At 52.8% G+C, this 16,242-nt stretch overlaps 1 protein-coding gene across 4 annotated transcripts; it reads left to right on the plus strand.

Moving 5' to 3' along the window:
* The first annotated feature begins 130 nt into the window (after positions 1–130).
* On the plus strand, positions 131–5,650 carry LYSMD4 (LysM domain containing 4). Of its 4 annotated transcripts, XM_024561896.4 has the most exons (4): positions 215–1,274; positions 1,793–1,837; positions 1,996–2,032; positions 3,545–5,650. In XM_024561896.4, exons 1-4 carry the CDS (start codon positions 1,081–1,083, stop codon positions 4,163–4,165), a joined length of 897 nt encoding a protein of 298 aa, XP_024417664.2. In that variant the 5' UTR covers positions 215–1,080; the 3' UTR covers positions 4,166–5,650. The 4 variants fall into 4 exon arrangements, with proteins under 4 accessions (XP_053769252.1, XP_024417664.2, XP_045052570.2 ...); XM_053913277.2 differs by lacking the exons at positions 1,793–1,837; positions 1,996–2,032 and adding an exon at positions 131–150 and having other exon boundaries at positions 985–1,274; XM_045196635.3 differs by lacking the exons at positions 1,793–1,837; positions 1,996–2,032 and having other exon boundaries at positions 215–613; positions 985–1,274.
* The last annotated feature ends 10,592 nt before the right edge of the window (positions 5,651–16,242 follow it).

The raw sequence follows: 16,242 nt of genomic DNA on the forward strand, positions 1-16,242 counted from the left end.
GGCCCCGCCTGTGTAAGCGCGGAGACGGGCCGCCAGGGTTTTTATTGTCAAGGAAGAGGCTCTGCGGGAAACTGAGGCTTGGGAGTCTCCGAGGCCCCTGTCAGCTCGGAGTTCGGACGGGTAGGCGCGGCGGGTCTCGGGCCGCCGCAGGTGATCCTCGGGGCGGGGCGGGGGCTCTGGAGGGCGGGGACGGGGAGTGGGAGGGTGTCGCGCTGGGGCCACCTGCTGTCCCCGAGTAGGCCGCCCCTCTGTGGCTCCCAGGGTCCCGAAGACAACTCTGAGGCTGTCACTCTCCGTGTTTGAGATTTCATTTCTGCACGCGTTGGAACGATTTGGAGAGGGGGAAGGGGGAATTTGTGGCTTTTGCCCTGGCTGGAAGTGAAAATAAAAACCAGGCTTGGGGTGAAATGAAGGCAAAGGGACTTGGGAGAAACTGGACGAGTTTCTGAGGTTGGCAGGAATTTTCCCCTAACCTGCCTTACATAGCATGTATAACGTGAAATGTTTCAGAATCAGAGCGTTGAATTCTTAGTTCTTCTAAGCAAGTGGCCTTAGTGGTGGTACCTCGAAATGTGTAAAGTGGAGCAAGAATTTTTCGTGCCGCGGTTCTGAGGTAAGATTCTCAGCGCAAGGATCCCAGCCACCACTTCACTACTCCGTGACCACAAAGAAGTTTTTCTGTACCTTTTGTGGTTTCGAGGAGTCACAGGTGTGGATGACAACTAAGCGGAGACGCAGAGGGGTTCTCGTATTTTCTGTGCAAAGTATGCAATTTGGGGAAAAAATGGTGTTTTTGCTTGCCTATCCCTCACCCTGCATTTCAGCGTAAGCACATTGTTTTGTACTGCTGGTGTTTTTTGAATGTTTACAATGATTCTGGAAAGGAGCAAATTCTGACAAGACGCTTATCTTGAATGTAGTCAGAGGGATGACAGACGCCTTGTTTGGAATTGTTTGGAATTAACTGTGGGGTTTGGTTTTCAGTTAAGAAAATGAGGCAGAAGGGAGTGTTAACCAAGACCTTCCAAGGCCCAGCCATGGTCTGTGGGACTCCCAGCAGCCAAGTTTACGTGTTTGAGAATGGCGGTGGGGACTCAGGGGACTCCTCCGAGGAAGAGTCCCATCGTGTGGCTCTGCGCCCACGTGGCAAGGAGCGCCAGAAGAAGGGTTCCCACCACCCTGCCCATCCAGGAGCGGGGGACATCGTGCTGCTGCAGCGGGAGCTGGCCCGGGAGGACAGTCTCAACAAGCTCGCTCTTCAGTATGGCTGCAAAGTAAGACATCCGACAGGGGAAGGGGCCACCAGCCTTCGGCCTCCGCCCATGCAGGGCCTCACTGACACATGGGAGGCCCTGCTGACCCTTCCTGACCCCAGCAGTGGTTGGGAGAGGCCTCTTGAGGCAGTAGGATGCCCCTGATTAGCCAGAGATGGAAGGCAGGTGGAAGTACTTTCAGCTCTGAAGCCTTGGCTCCTGACAAGTGAGGGTTAGGAATCTCACGTGATGGGGCTTTCCCCTTTCTGCAAAATATTTCTACTCTTCCCTGTCCCTCCAATCTGTATTTAAGACCTAGTGGGGCCATCCCTGGCCGGTGCGGCTCCGTGGGTCAAGTGTTGGCCTGCAAACTGAAAGGTCACCAGTTTGATTCCTGGTCAGGGCACAGGCCTGGGTTGCAGGGCAGGTCTCCAACTGGGGGCGTGCAAGAGGCAACTGATCGCTGTTTCTCTCCCTCTCTTTCTCCCTGCCTTCCCATCTCTCTAAAAATAAAAAATATATATATTAAAAAAAAAAAGACCTAATGGGGCAGGAGATGCCAGGCAGAATTTATCCAAGATTCCTTTGGCATGCTCGCTTTTTTGGCTGCTTCTCATTTTCTGACCCTTTCTTGCTGGTTGTAACTTATTTCACTGGTAAAGTTTTGTCTTCTCCCTTTTGAAACTGCATGATCTAGCTTTTGTATGCTGTGTATCTATATAACCCTGTCTCTCTCTCTAATTATGTTTTTAGCATTCAGAGTGATTAACAGTGGCAAAGTAAGTAGGAAAGTGTTTACAGAATTGCTGCTTTTTCCTTTTGGTTTGAAACTGTATACTTCGCTTTGCTGACACCATGCTACAAGTTTCTGTGGCTTTCTCTGTGGCTACCTGAGCAGTTTGTTGATATTTAAAAAACCTTTTTGTCCTTCAACTGTCTGTCACTGTCAAAGAAGGTTCAAATGGTTAAACACACCTGAGGGGTGTGGGGGTGTGGGGGGTGTTTCCCGGGGAAGTAAACAGGCTGGCCTCCAGGAACACCCGTAGTGGTCCTTGAATTGTACTGAAATGCACACATCCGACCCTCCCAATCAGCCTCTGTAGGCCGGCTGCACGGTTTCTAGAACATGAGCGGAAAAAGGAATCCTACCCCGCAAGAGCTGGATAGACGCACTGAGTTTCTTTGAATGGTGACGTGTAATGAATCCATGAAGACTGTATCATGCCTCGAATAAGTGATGAGTTTTCCCGTCGCAAATAAATAGATGTTAGTTTGTTAGAGACAAAGGCACAATGGTCCCAAGCACCTGTGCTTCAGTTTCAGGACATCAATTAAAAATGTCCCTTACCCCAATTTAATTAGGTGATTAAAAGCACTTGCTAAATAATTAAGACGGTGGAGGTGCCCTGGGTAAGACTCTGTAACTGTCCGGCGGCTGTACTTACACTCTCCAAGGGCGCTTAAGTGTTAAAATTGCTGCTTTCAAACATTAGCTTGAGGAAGGGTTTATCTTTGACTTATGTCCCCCCCCTGCATAAATCTTAAGGTTGATTAGGGAAGGTGTTTGTGGGGAACTTTGTTACTTTGTAAAACTCAGAGTAGTGTAGGTTTCAGTCCAGTAGGTTTCAGTCCCTAGTTTCCAACTTGATTCCTCACATGCTTCTAATTATCGTGTTGTGAAACCCTCCAAGTGAATTAACTCTAGGTCACTTTTATTTAAAAAATAAATCTGTATGCCATGCAGCACTTGTGCAAAAGAAAGTGTGATAGAATCCTGGAGGCACACCTCTTAAAAGGTTATTCCTGGTAAACTCCGTTCTGCGTGTCTGGCCAGCTGGCCAGGGCTGTGTTTGCGCAGCGCTAACGTGCACTGCGGCGGCTGAACTGGCTGCTGCTGCTGCGGGAGGGCGGGCAGCCAGACGGGGGCGCTGTTGCATCAGGAGTTAAAAGCAGACTGGACTCCGCAGGCTTCTCACCACCAGGCTGGTGTTCCACCTAAAAGCACTTTGTTGCCATCACACTTTAAACAAACACAGGAGTCTTTTCTGAAACTGATCTCAAGTTGCTCAAAGCTGAAAATGTAGAGGAAATTTTGATGATGAAGCTACACGTTAAACACTCCGTTCCTTAGCCTGAACTAACTTTACGTATAGGTGCAGCTTCCCAGTGTCCATAATGTGCTAGAGCAGGGAGTGCGTGGCCCACCCTCCAGAAGGGCTCGGGCCGCTGTTTGGATGTTAGTTCTGAGGAGTCCTGTGTATTTCGTGATGTTTGTCTCCATGGTTCCCTAGGTTGCAGATATCAAGAAAGCCAACAACTTCATCGGAGAACAAGACTTATATGCTTTGAAATCTATTAAGATTCCAGTGAAAAACCATGGGATCCTAACAGAGACCCACAAAGAACTTAGACCCCTCCCCAGCCCATCCTCGGAGACCAGAGTGACCTTCGAGGAGCAGCCAGACCAGGACGGGGCGGCTACAAGCGCCGCTGCCAGCCCGCTGGCGGATTTCTTCAAGGGCATCGATCAGAACATCGACCACGCGGTGCGGTCAGAAATCTTTGTGAAGGAAAGGTACTGCGAGGAGCCCCCCGAGCAGCCGCTGCTCCCGGCTCCCCCGAAGATGCTGGCCGACGGGGCGGACTGTGGGATTCGGTGGTGGAATGCCGTTTGTATCATGCTGCTCGTGGGCATTGTGTTACCAGTGTTTTATTTGGTCTATTTTAAAATACAAGTTACGGGGGAGATTCCTGGGAGCTTGAACTCAACTGCTGTCCCCAATGGCTCGGTGGCAGTGAGTGCAGTTCCAGGGCAAGCCCCCAAAGCGGCGATTCCAGGGGCAGCCACCCCGTCTCTGGACAGTCCCCTCCTGGACAGTCCCCTCAGGCCGACCGCCTGGGCAGGGAACTAGCTGCCACTGCTGTGGCTAAAGGCCCAGGTAGCAACGGGGCTCGTGACCCGCGTCCGCTGGCACTGGCCACGTCCTGGGGTGCTGCATTTACTTTCCTGTGGGAATGGGACCCGTTCCTGAAGCCACCAGTGTGCCCTCACTTAACAGCCTCGTCGTGTGAGCATGCCCTGTCCTCGCCTAATCCACGGCTGCGGAGCCAAACCACCAACACCCCGGCCTCCTGTGCCCCAAAAGGTGTGGCGGGAGAGACACACGTGTCTGTGGGGGGCTGAGTGTCTTCACAACAGTGATGTGTGGCCCCCAGACCGGACGTGCTGGGAAGGGGAGCGCTGGCCTTGGCCGGTGCACCTGCAGGGCGGGAACCCCGAGTTGGCTCTGGCCGCCTGGCTGTCAGCAGTGGTCCCTGCCTGCCGCGAGAGTGGCCGGCTCTGACCAGTGGTGTCCCCATCTGCCCTGCAGAAGGTGCTGTCCAGTCATGGGGAATGTTCCCTGCCTCGTACCTGCCTTACCAGTTCCCGTTTGTGAGGCAACAACACCTCTAAAATTTTAAAAAGCCCTAAATCCTGGTTGCTGCGATACTGAGTAACGGCAGTCCTGTTTGTCCTGCTTCGAGAGCTACTCAGCCCGACCCACCCGAGGTGTGTTTGAAGCTGCTGCACGTGTGGCCAGCGCTCCCTGGCAGAGCATTTGGGGGCTGTGGCCAGTGTCACCTGCTGAGCACTCCCCGGCCCCCAGCATTCACTAACTTGATTCCCCAAGTCAGTTTTCTTGGAGCACGTTCTTACTGGCCAGCATCTGGAGCTGAGTGGAGAGAGTGAATGCCAGTCACCAAGGTCCCACTGTGTGACCCACAAGGGTGCAGGAGAGCAGGCGTTCTGCGCATTGCTTCCCTGTCACCACTCGGAACCCCAAAGCCACAGGAAGAGGCTAGGGTGCGGCGCGTTTCTCCGGTGAACACCGCACTGTCTGCGATGCGACCCAGCACTGAAAGACCAGACCCTTCTTGGAGGGCGTAGAGGCGACCCTGCTGGGAACAGCCACAGAAAGGGGCCGGTGCTTGTCCATCCGGGGTTTGCCCACCTTCTCCCATTCAGGGCGACAGCAGGGGCCAGGGGAGGGTGGGGTGGCAGCCTGCATCTGCAGGAGCCGGGCTGGGTCCCACTGTGGAGGGGAAATGGGCTGAGGGGGTTGGTGGCTCAGCCTCGGAGGTCTCTCTCCAGGGAGGGACACGCGCAAAGGCTGAGTTTCTGGCGAGGTTGGTGGCAGTTGGCACACGAGTCCCTAGTGATGGACTGAGGAGGTCTCATTGTGAAGAGGAGGCGAGTGGGGAGACGGGTGCTTGCAATGGGCTTCCTGTTTCTCTCCTCAGTTTTGTGAAAAACAATTTACCTCTACAAACGTTCAATGGGTACATTGAAAGTGCCTTTGAGATTAAGTGTGCTCTCCAAACCCAAAGTGGTCTTCTGGGTAAAACAAATTTGGCAACCTTTGCCGCAAAAAATGTGTTAACCTCGGGGCTGCTCTTCCAGCCAGGTGTCCGCTCGCTGCTCCCCGGAGGGCCGGCGGGTTCACTAGTTGGCACTGACCGCACCAGGTGGGGCCCAGCGTCCTGTGGGAAAGTAACTTTTGCCTGGCAAAGAATGAATAACTGTATTCTATACTATTTCCAAATGGAATAAAATAATTGCTTCTGTGAAGGAAAGTTGATTCCTGGGTTTTTTTTCCCTTTTTCCTTTTTTAACTTGGGGGCTGGTAATTGAAAACTAAAAGGTGTGGGATGTGTTGGAGAAAATGGAGGTGACGGTATCCCAGGCTCGTGCCCAAGGTGACGGTCACCCACTGGCTGGCTGACTGGTCCGCATAAGGTGCTCTCAGTTGTTCATCAGGTGTGCACGCTGGAGCCCATGAAGCTTGTGTCCTATGTATTTTACTACATTTTTAGTGTCTTTGAGGAGTTCGTGTTTCAAAGAAGCGATTAAGTGTGTTCGGTCCTTTTGGTTGAACTGCGGCGCCCACCACTGAACTGCAGTGCAGGGGGCTGCGCTGTCAGGCTGGGAGCCAGGCGCAGAGAGGCCTCAGAGCAGAAGCTTCGGTCACCCAGGGCAGGGCTGCCCCCCCCAGGCCACACCCCTGCCCTCCTGGGGAAGGTCACTCTTTCTGCTGCCTCTGCCTTAACAGATGACTAAACCTGAGGGAGAGCGATGGGGCTGCAGAGAGGCTCGCAGAGAAGCTCTGAAGGCTTCTCTTTCTTCCCGTTGTGTTGTGGTAGGGCTGGCGCACGGCCCTCCTAAGTTTAAGGTGCACAGCGCAGTGATTCGACTTACAGCTGCAGTGAAGCGATTCCCGCAGTAAGTTCAGTTAACATCTGTGTTCTCATAGGTACGAAGGAAAAAGAAAGGGTTTCTTCCGTGTGATGAGAACTCTCTACGGTGTACTCGTAAGGAGGTTGGTGTGTCTCACTGGGCAGCGTTAACTGCCGTCCCCGTGTACATTACGGCCCCTGTCCTCACTGGCCGTGTAATGAGCAGTTTGTCCCTTTGCCACCTTCTGCCAATGTCCCCTCCCCCCACCTCTGCTGACCACAAATCTGATCCCTTCTTCTATGAGTTTGGCTGCTGCTTTTTTTTTTTTTCTTTTATAGACTCCGCATATGAGACAGTACAGTATTTGTCTTCCTCCGACTGGCTTATTTCACTTGATAGAAGGCCCTTAAGGGCCTTCCGCCTCCAGTGGTGGGATTTCCTGTTTTACGGAGCGGTACTTCATTGTGTGTGTGGATAACTTCTACACCCATTTACTCCCCACGTGTTGGCCGTTGTACGTAAAGCTGCTGCGAACGTGGGAGTGCAGGGATCTCTTCGTCACCGTGGTTTCATTCCCTCTGAATGTATTCCCAGGGTGGGGGGACTGCTAGGTCGCGGGATCATTCTCTTTTGGGTGTTTTGAGGAGCCTCGCCCCCCCCCCAATACTGTTTTCTGCAGCGGCTGCACAGGTCACAGTCCCCTTTCTCCACGTCCTCGCCAGCTCTTGTCTCTCATCTTTTTGATGGTAGCAATTCTAACGGGTGTCAGGTGAGGTCTCCCTGTGGTTTTGAGGTACATGGTGAGGGATGTTGAGCCCCTCTTCATGGACTTGTTGGTGATTCATAACTTCTTTGGAAAAATGTCTGTTGAGGCCCTTTGGCCATTTTTAAATGGGATTATTTTGTTCTGCTTTCCCTATTGAGTTGTGTGCGTTCTTTATACATTTTGGACATAAACCCCTGATTAGATACAAGGTTTGCAAATACTTTTTCCCATTCCAGAGGCTGTCTTTCTATTTTGTTGGTGGTTTGCTTTGCTGTGTAGAAGCTTTTCAGTTTCATGTCCCCCACTTGTTCGTCTTTGACGTGCTGGCGTGTGCTTTAGGTTTAGGGCTCAGACCCACAATGTCATTGCCAGGGCAAGTGTCAAACGCACTTCCTCCCATGTGCTTTCACTCAGATGTGGAATCTAATGAGGAAAATAACCTAACAAACCAAACTGAGACAGGCTCCCAGGTAGAGAACCAGAGGGGAGGGGTGGGCAGGGCTGGGGGGAAAGGGGAAGGGATTAAACAAAAAAAGAAAAAAAACCTCACACAGATGACAGCATGGTGACGGCCAGAGGGAAAGGGGGTGGCGGGAGGTAGGACGGGATGAGGGGGTAAATGGGGACGTGACAGAAGGAGACCTGACTTGGGGTGGCCAGCCCCCGATACAATATTCAGATGATGTGCTGTAGAATAGTGTACCTGAGCTCTATATCATTTCATTAACCAATGTCGCCCCAATACATTGGATAAAAAAGAAAGATAAAAATAAATTTAAAAGAAACAAGCTTACTTCCTACAATTTCTTCTAGGAATTATACGGTGTTTAGTCTTACATCCAAGGCTTTGGTCCATTTTGGCCTAGTTTTTGTGGTGGGTGTGAATATCCAGTTTTCCCAGCACTGTTGATTGAGACACTCTATTCTCCACAGAGTGTCCCTGGCTCCTTTGCCAAATAGTACTGGACTCTGCGGGCGTGTGCTTATTCCTGGGCTCCTGGTGCTGTTCCGTCGGCCTGTGTGTGTTTGGGCCGTTCTCACAGTGTTTGGATGGCTGGAGCTTCCCGGCTCTGGAGTGTACAGGACCGGAGCTTTCGGCTTACTGTAGCTCTGTGATGTACCTTGAACCCAGGCAGTCTGCTGTCCCCTGCCTTGTGCTTTTTGCTTAGGATTGCCAAGTGTCGAGAGTCTTGTGTCTCCCTATAAATTAGGGCTGTGTTTTCCTACCTGTGCAGAAGAAAAAATGCCATCGGAGACCTGAGAGTGATAGTGTGACTCTGTCGATGACTTGGAGGAATGCGGGCTTTTAACCATTTTAAGCTTCCCAGTCTGGGACCCGGGCATGCCTCTTCACGTGTGTCTCCCATTTCTCTCGTTCTCTCTGTGTCATTTGCAGTGTAGGGGTCCTTCACCAGCATGGCCAAACTTCTTCCTGAGTGTTTTATTGTTTTCGATGCTATCGTATGTGGGATCATTTTCTTTTCCAGATAATTCACTGTTAGTATATGCATATACACACTACTGATTTTTGTGTGCTCATTTTGTATCCTGGACCTTTATTGGATTCATCAAACAGTTTTTTGGTGGAATTTTTAGGATTTGGTATATATGAAATAGCCATCTTTAAATGGAGGCAATTTTACCTCTTTTCCAATTCTGATACTTTTGATTCCCTGCCTGCACGCCCTCGGCTGGGCCTGCCAGCACGGAGCAGAGCAGGGGCGGTGAGAGTGGGTGCCCCGTCCTCGCACCCCGCACCTGCTCTCCAAGGGCGACTTTTCAGCCTTCTGCCGTAAGCAGGACGTCAGCTGTGGGCTTGTCTTGTGTGGCCTTTGTTACGCTGAGGTGCATTCCTTCTCTACCCCGTTGGTTAACAGTTTTTGTCACAAATGGACGTTGAATTTTGTCAAATGCCTTTTTTGCATCTATTGAGGTGGTCATAGGATTTTTAATGCTCCTTCTGTTAAGGGAGTGTATCACATCAATTGATTTGGGGGTGTTGAACCATCCTTGCATCCCCGGAGTAAATCCCACTTGCTCCTGGTGGATGACCCTTTTAATGCGCTGCTGACTTTGATCTGCTAGTATTTTTATTGGGGATTTTTGTATCTTTGTTCATCTGGGATATTGGCCTATAGTTTTTTACATTGGCTTTTTGTAACGCTGGCCTTGTAAAATGACTCTGGGAGTGTTCCCGCTTTGATTTTTGGAACTGCTGGTGAAGGATTGGTGTTAATTTTTCAAGGGTTTGGTAAAATTGAAGCCATCTGATCTGGGCTTTCTTTCTTTGGGCGGTTTGATTATTGATTTAATCTTCTCATTAATAACTGGTCTGTTCAGAGTTTTTGTTTGTTCCTGAATCAGTCTTGGTAAGTTGTTTCTGAGATCTTGGTAGCTTGTTTCTTAGAACTTTTTTGGTTCCTCCAGGTTGTCCGGGTTTGGCATATAGTTGTCCGTGACGGCCTCCTGTGGTCCTTTGTACTTGTGTGGTCTTGGAGGTGACGGCTCCTCCTTTCACTTACAGTTCTGCTGAGCTGGGCCCTCTCTCCTCTACCTTGTTTTGTCAGCCCAAAGGCATTCAGTGTCACTAATTCTTTCAAAGGACCAGCTTAGTTTCGTTAATTTTTCTGCTGTTCTGTCTCTGTTTCGTGCATCTGCTGTGACCTTCGTTATTTCCTTCCTGCTGCTAACTTTGGCTCAGTTCATTCTTCACATTTTACTTTCTGAAGATGGAGAGCTAGGGGGTTTGCATCCTTCCTTGTTTCTTTCTGAGTGGCTTGCTTTTTGAAAGTTGGAGGTGACATGCACTAGCACGCTAGTTTCCAGTGTGTGAAATAGTAATGCCACACACAGGTCGCTTCTTAATGTGGGTGTCTACTGCTGTGAGCTTCCCTGTTGCGACTGGTTCTGCCGCATCCTGTAACTTTGGTGTGTTGTATTTCCCTCTTAGTTCGTCTCAGTATGCTTTTGTATTTCATATGTGACCACTTGTTTGGTCCGTTGGTGTTCAGGAGCATGTTGAATTTCCACGTGTGCATGAATTTCTGTTTCCCTCCTGTTACTGGTTTCTAGTTTCCCGTAACTCTATTCAGAGAAGATCCTTGGAGAGACTTCGGTCGTCCTGACTTTGCTAAGCACTGTTTTGTGGTCCAGCGTGCCCTTCAGATCTGCCGTTTCCTTGCTGATGATGCTCTGTCTGGTGATCTGTCCATCAGCAAGGGGGTATGGGGTAGTAATGTCCCCAACCGCTACTGCATTGCTCGCTTCTCCTTCTCGTCTGTTAGTATCTGCTTTACACATTCAGATGCCCTAGTGTGGGGCGCACAAGTATTCACATCTCTCCGTTTTCCGGAGGGCCTAACCCCGGTAACATTATACAGTGGTCTTCGTTGTCGCCTCTTACCATTTTCAGTTGGAGGCCCATGTTGTCTTAGTTGCACCTTCGGGGTTTTTTGGAGGGGTAGGTACTTCTTGTATAAAATATCTTTTTCTAATCCTCTATTATCAGTCTACATCTTTAAGACTAAAGTGAGTCTCTTGTAGGATTTTAAAAGTCTTTGGATTTTAAAAATCCATTTTACCATTCTGTGTCTTTTGATTGGAGTTTTTAATCCATTTTTGTTTCAAGTAACTATTGACATGCGAGGCCTTACTATTGCCGTTTTGTTGATTGTTTTCTAGCTCATTTTCTAGCTCAGTAATTTCATTTATTTACTTTTGCCCAGAGAGGGAGAAAGGGAGAGAAACAATATGTGGTTCTTCTTGCCTACCCCCTGCTGGGGGCCTGGCCCACAATCCAGGCCCACACCCTGACTGGGAATCAAACCAGCAACCTTGGGTTTGCAGGCTGGTGCTCAATCCACTGAGCTACAGCAGCCGGGCTGCTTCTGCTTCTCACTCTGCTGCCTTTTCTGATTGCTGCGGTGAGTCTCGGCACCAGTGTGCTGTGATTCCTTCCTCCCGTCCTTTTGTGCGCCCCCTGCAGGTGTTCTTCATGCAGTCACCATGAGATTTACATAAAGTGCCTTAAAACTATAACACCCCATTTTCACTGGTGCCTTATGTTTTATAGTGTTCCTAAACTTAACATTTTAGGGGTGTCCCCCCCAAAACCACACACACCTCTTAGCCATGGAGGTGGAAGCGCACGCTTTCCCCGTTGTGTGACCAGCAGCAGCGGACCACTGTGGTTAGGGTCCTTCAAACTGCGCGTTTGACTTTTCAGCCGGAGCTGTTGAGAGTTACCAACGCACTACCACCGCTACCTTGCAGAGTCAACTTTCACTCTTTGTGTTTACTATTTCCAGGGAGTCCGGGCTTCCTTCTCCCGTTTCTGTGACCTTCGTTAGCACCCCTCTACTTTCCATGAGCTCTGTCCAGCGTGGAGGGGCTGGGTCCAGACTCCCGAGCACGGCCCGGGGCAAGCCTGGGCCACTGTAGGAGCAGGCAAAGGGGCAGGTGCCGTGTAAGGTGGGGGCGCTGGGGTTCTGGTTTCGGGGTCCCTACTGGGGCTGAACCACTGGCGCAGACGAGGACAGTGCTTGCACTTCCGTCCTCAGGAAGCTTTGCCCCGGGAAGTGGGGGGTGGGGGGTGCTGCTTTCTGTCATCCCTGTGCAGGGGCCGCACTGCCCCGCATTTTCTGCCGGCTGCTGTCCAGCCACAGCCCTTGGCTGATGTCAGTCTTTGGTTGGAGAGCCCAGGGGTGCGCCCACAGCCCCCACTGGCCCGTTCGCCGTTGTTCCTTGGAAGCTTCATCTTGGCAGGAGCTGGAGTTGCTCGATTGTGGAAGTGTTTGGCAGAAAGAGGCTCACCTTCATGTCCAGGGTCTGGTCTCCATTTCATTATTTCCCCCCATCTTCGTCTTCCCGTCCTGCTCAGCATGGGCGTTCCCTGTCCCAGTGCCTGCGCGCTCTGGGGTTTCTCCCAGGGGCGTCCGCCCTGCGAGCTTCCCTCGCAGAGCAGTGCACTGCACCCCGGGTCACGCTGCCCTTGCCCCACGTTTCAGGGTGTTTCCGGGTTTCCCTTCGACCTCTCCCCTCAGACTGTGGGTTTCCGGGAGCGCGCGGCCTCGTCTCCAGGTGGCTGTGCTTCCCCGCTTTGCTCCTCGGGGACCCTGGTGGGCACCTCGTCTCCAGGTGGCTGTGCTTCCCCGCTTTGCTCCTCGGGGACCCTGGTGGGCACCGCTGTGATTGGGAAACGGGCGTGGTGCGGGCCCGGCCTTCTGTGCCTGCCCCCAGTCTTCCAGGCCACCCACTGTGTCAGGCCCGTGTCCCCTACCCTTCTCGACCCCTTTCGCCCTGTGTAGGTGTCTGCGTGTCAGAAGAAGTGGCCCCTCTCCCGACTTCATGGGATGATTTCGGGAAGGGAAGCCTTCCACCTGTGGCTAGGGGCACAGGGGGTCAAGTTGTGGCCCTGAATCAGTGGCGCAGGGCATGTGGCAGCACTGCATCCCAGGGGGTGATGTCCCTTTGGTTCAGCCCCCTGGCGTCCACCACGGCAACAGCAGCACACCCCCAGCAGGCATGCGGGGGTCCGAGGTGGTTGCAGGGACTGTGGCTCCTAAGCCGTGTGTCTGGGAGCAGGAGCTGGGGGCCCGGGACAGCGGCAGGCGTGGCTGGAGCCCAGCTGTGGGGCCAGCTGCAGGGGCCCAGGTTGTGGTCCCTGTTAGCTTGCAGACACAGCCATGGTGCTGGGGTGAGGGCAGGTGGCCAGGGCCACTTTGGGCCCCTTGGCAGGGTGGAGGTGCTGGGTGTCTGCCATGGCCTCTGTGCTTCACATCCCGCCGGCCAGTGACAGGAGGCGGGACCTTCTCCCATGAGCAGCTGCTGGGGCCCTGATGTGGCAAGTCCACCACTGTCCCCTCCGTGCATGTGTGTTGCCACACTGGCTTCCTGCAGGTGGCACACAGATGCACAGCTGGAGGGGCGGGTCTGCGCCCTGAGCCAGCAGTGGGGTCAGCCTTGCACTGGGGTGGGCACCTGCCTTTGCAGAGCGGTGGGAGCTCCCCAGCTCCTGTGGGGCAGCTGGGGCCCGGGTGTCTGGTGTCTGACCCTTAAACAGCCAGGGAGACCTGGGGTGGCCAAGGGTGTGGGTCCAGGCCCCAGCAGTGGTAGGGGGTGGGCGGGCAGCAGGGAGGGACTGTGGCTGGGCTGGCGTTGGGGGACGTGGGGACCTGTGGAGAGGCCTGAAAAGTCTGCATGTGGGGGGGAAGCTGCTGAGCTCCCCTGCAGGGTGGTGCCCTCTCCTGCCCTGGCAAGAGGGTCCAACAGCACCCACGGGGGTGGGGGGTACCACAGGCAAACTGAAGTCGTCTTCCTTCCCTGCACTGCATTCTCGGTTGGGCTCGTCCGTGGCGTTGCAGAAACTTCCCAGGTGGATTCTAGAAGTCTCCTGGCCCGTTGTTAGTGGGCAGCTGTCTAAGGATCTTGGTGGGGGGCAGGGATGGGGGAGCTGGGGTCTCCTCTGTCACCCTTCCCCACCCTGAATTCCCGTTGCTTTATGCTGCCTGACTGCTCTGGCTGCTCTTCCGGAACATGCCCTCCCCGACCCTGGACAAATGGTCAGCCCTTCACTGTGGAGTGTGGGGTCAGCTGTGGACGTGCATTAGGTGCGTGGCCTCCATCACACTGGGGCACGTTCCTTCTGTGCGCAGTTTGCTGAGCAGTGTTGTCAGGAAGGGGTGTCGTCTGTGTCAGGTCTTTGTGTTTATGGGGCCCTGTGGTTCTGCCCATCACTCGGTCACGGCGGTGTATGGCCTGGTGACTGTCGAAACACCCTGGATCCCCGGGGTTGGTCCCACTTGCTCGTGGTGAATGATTCTCCTGCGCCTTTGACCTTGGCTTACTAATCCTCTGAGGGTGTGTGCACCTGTGGTCCTGAGGGACCACAGCCGTGATTCGTTTCTCACGCCATCCGTGTCTGGCTTTGGTGCCGGGGCACCTGACGCCGGCCCCGTAACGTGAGTTTGGGGTTGTCCCCTCTTTATTTCTCGGTACCGGGGAGGAAGGATTGTTGTTAATTCTAAGTATTTGATAGAATTCACCGGTGACACAGATCATCTGGTCCTGGGCTCTTCTGCGTGGGGAGGTGTTTGATTATTTATTCAGTCTCCACGCCCAGGACTGTCAGCTCAGGTTTTACTTCTTCACGATTCAGGCTCGGAGGGTTTGTTTCTAGGAATTCGCCCATTTAATGTAGGTTTCCCCGCTTGCCGCTGTCCCACAGCAGCGCCTTGGGACCCTGCGGAAGTCGTGGTGTCAATTACGTCCTCATTCAGTTCTGATTGTTTCCTTGTGTGGTTTTAAGACTTCCACTTTTTTAAAAAAACTGGTTCTTAGTTTCATCGATCTTTTCTATTGGTTTTCTGATCTCTATTTCATTTATTTCTGCTGTGTACTGTTTTTCTTTCCTTCTGCTAAGCTGGGCTTATTTTGTTCTTTAGTTCCTTGGGGTGCAAGTATAGATCTGAGACCTTCGCTGGTTTTTACGTTTCCATTTATTACTGTAAACTAGCTTCCCCCTTAGGGGTGCTTTCGTCACACCCCATAGGTTTGTGCACGCTGCTTCCATTTTCATGTGTTGCGAGGTATTTCTTGATGTCCCTTTTTGTTTTGTCATTGGAGGCGTGGCCAGCGCAACGCTGGGTCAGAGAGAGGACGAGCGGGGAGCACGTTGCCAGGAAGTGAGGGGGGCTTCCCATGGAACAGGGGAACCTAACAGGAGGCGTTCTTCGTGGCCAAAGCTGAAATCATTCACGGAACAAATTACTAATGGTACTAGATTATAGCCCCCAGAATTAAGTGCTCCACGGGGTCAGCCACTATCCAAGTGGAGAGGAGAGACAGCTGTCCCTCTCAGAGGCCCTGTTAGCAGTGCAGGGAGAGATGGGAATACTGCAGCAGGGACTGCTGCAGACGGGGTGCTGAAATGAATGGGTGAGGACACCTATGTCTCTGAGCATCTCCCTGAGTCACCTGTGAGCCACAGCAGGGAAGGTAGTTCATGTCACCGTGGAGAACCCAGAGCCCCCATGCAGCTGCTTTTGGTCACAGTCCGCATGGACTGGAGCGAGGTCGACCTGGACTCCGTGACGCCCCGGGCACACAGCATGCCCGTGGCATTGTGTGGTATTGGGTCTGTGGTATTCCTCCCAGGGTGCGCAAGCTCACACCAATCCCGACAGACAGCAGACAAACTCCCTCAGGGGGACACTCTTCCAAACAACCCATGGGTCATCTTCCAGTGTCTCTTTTCTATCAAAGGCAGGACCGAGGGACTGTCAGAGAGGACAGCCACATGCCCCGTGGGTCCTGAGTTGGACCTGGCCACAGGCAGGCCTAGCGGGGAGATGGTACCATCTGATGCTGCAGCTAAGTGACACGGGGGCCGTGTGGTGTGGATGTCTGTGGTCACATACGTGTTAACATTAGGGGTGACAGGCACGTGAGGTTAAATGGGCGGGCGGGGTGCAGTGAAACCAGTTAGTGCAACTCCGGCATTCTCATGCTCTGCAACGTCCGTCTGCTGTGGCTGCGACCTTGCTGGTGGGGGGGGGGGGGGCCTCCCCTGAGTGTCCATGCCTGTGTGGGGCCGGGAAGAAACACTGCTTCCCCTCAGCTCCACGCCCAGGGGTCCTGCGACCCCTCGTGAGGCCCCGGATGGAACAGGCCAGAGCCATCCAGTTGGCTGCGAGTCAGCGTCAAGCCCAGTCAGTCCTACACGAGCTGACTCGGCAGTGGCAGCGAATGGGTTTTAAATAGCTGCAGGTGCGATGCAGTATTTTTAGCCACAGCACTCAGCCACCTTTCAAAAACCTCCGAATAGCCTCCCTCTAGCCCGCAAGTAACAGCAGCCGAAAACTGTAGCTTTTAATTTGACTGCAGGAGTCTGCTTAGCTAGGCGTAGAAGGCAAATCGGAGGAAGAGAACTTTCCACTGCACGTTTTTCCCACCTATTGCTTTTAAAAATAAAAATTCACTTAGGAGATCCGTCTTTGGCTGCCCCGGCT

This window comes from Desmodus rotundus, chromosome 10, assembly GCF_022682495.2.
Source record: "Desmodus rotundus isolate HL8 chromosome 10, HLdesRot8A.1, whole genome shotgun sequence".
Lineage (NCBI taxonomy): Eukaryota > Metazoa > Chordata > Mammalia > Chiroptera > Phyllostomidae > Desmodus > Desmodus rotundus.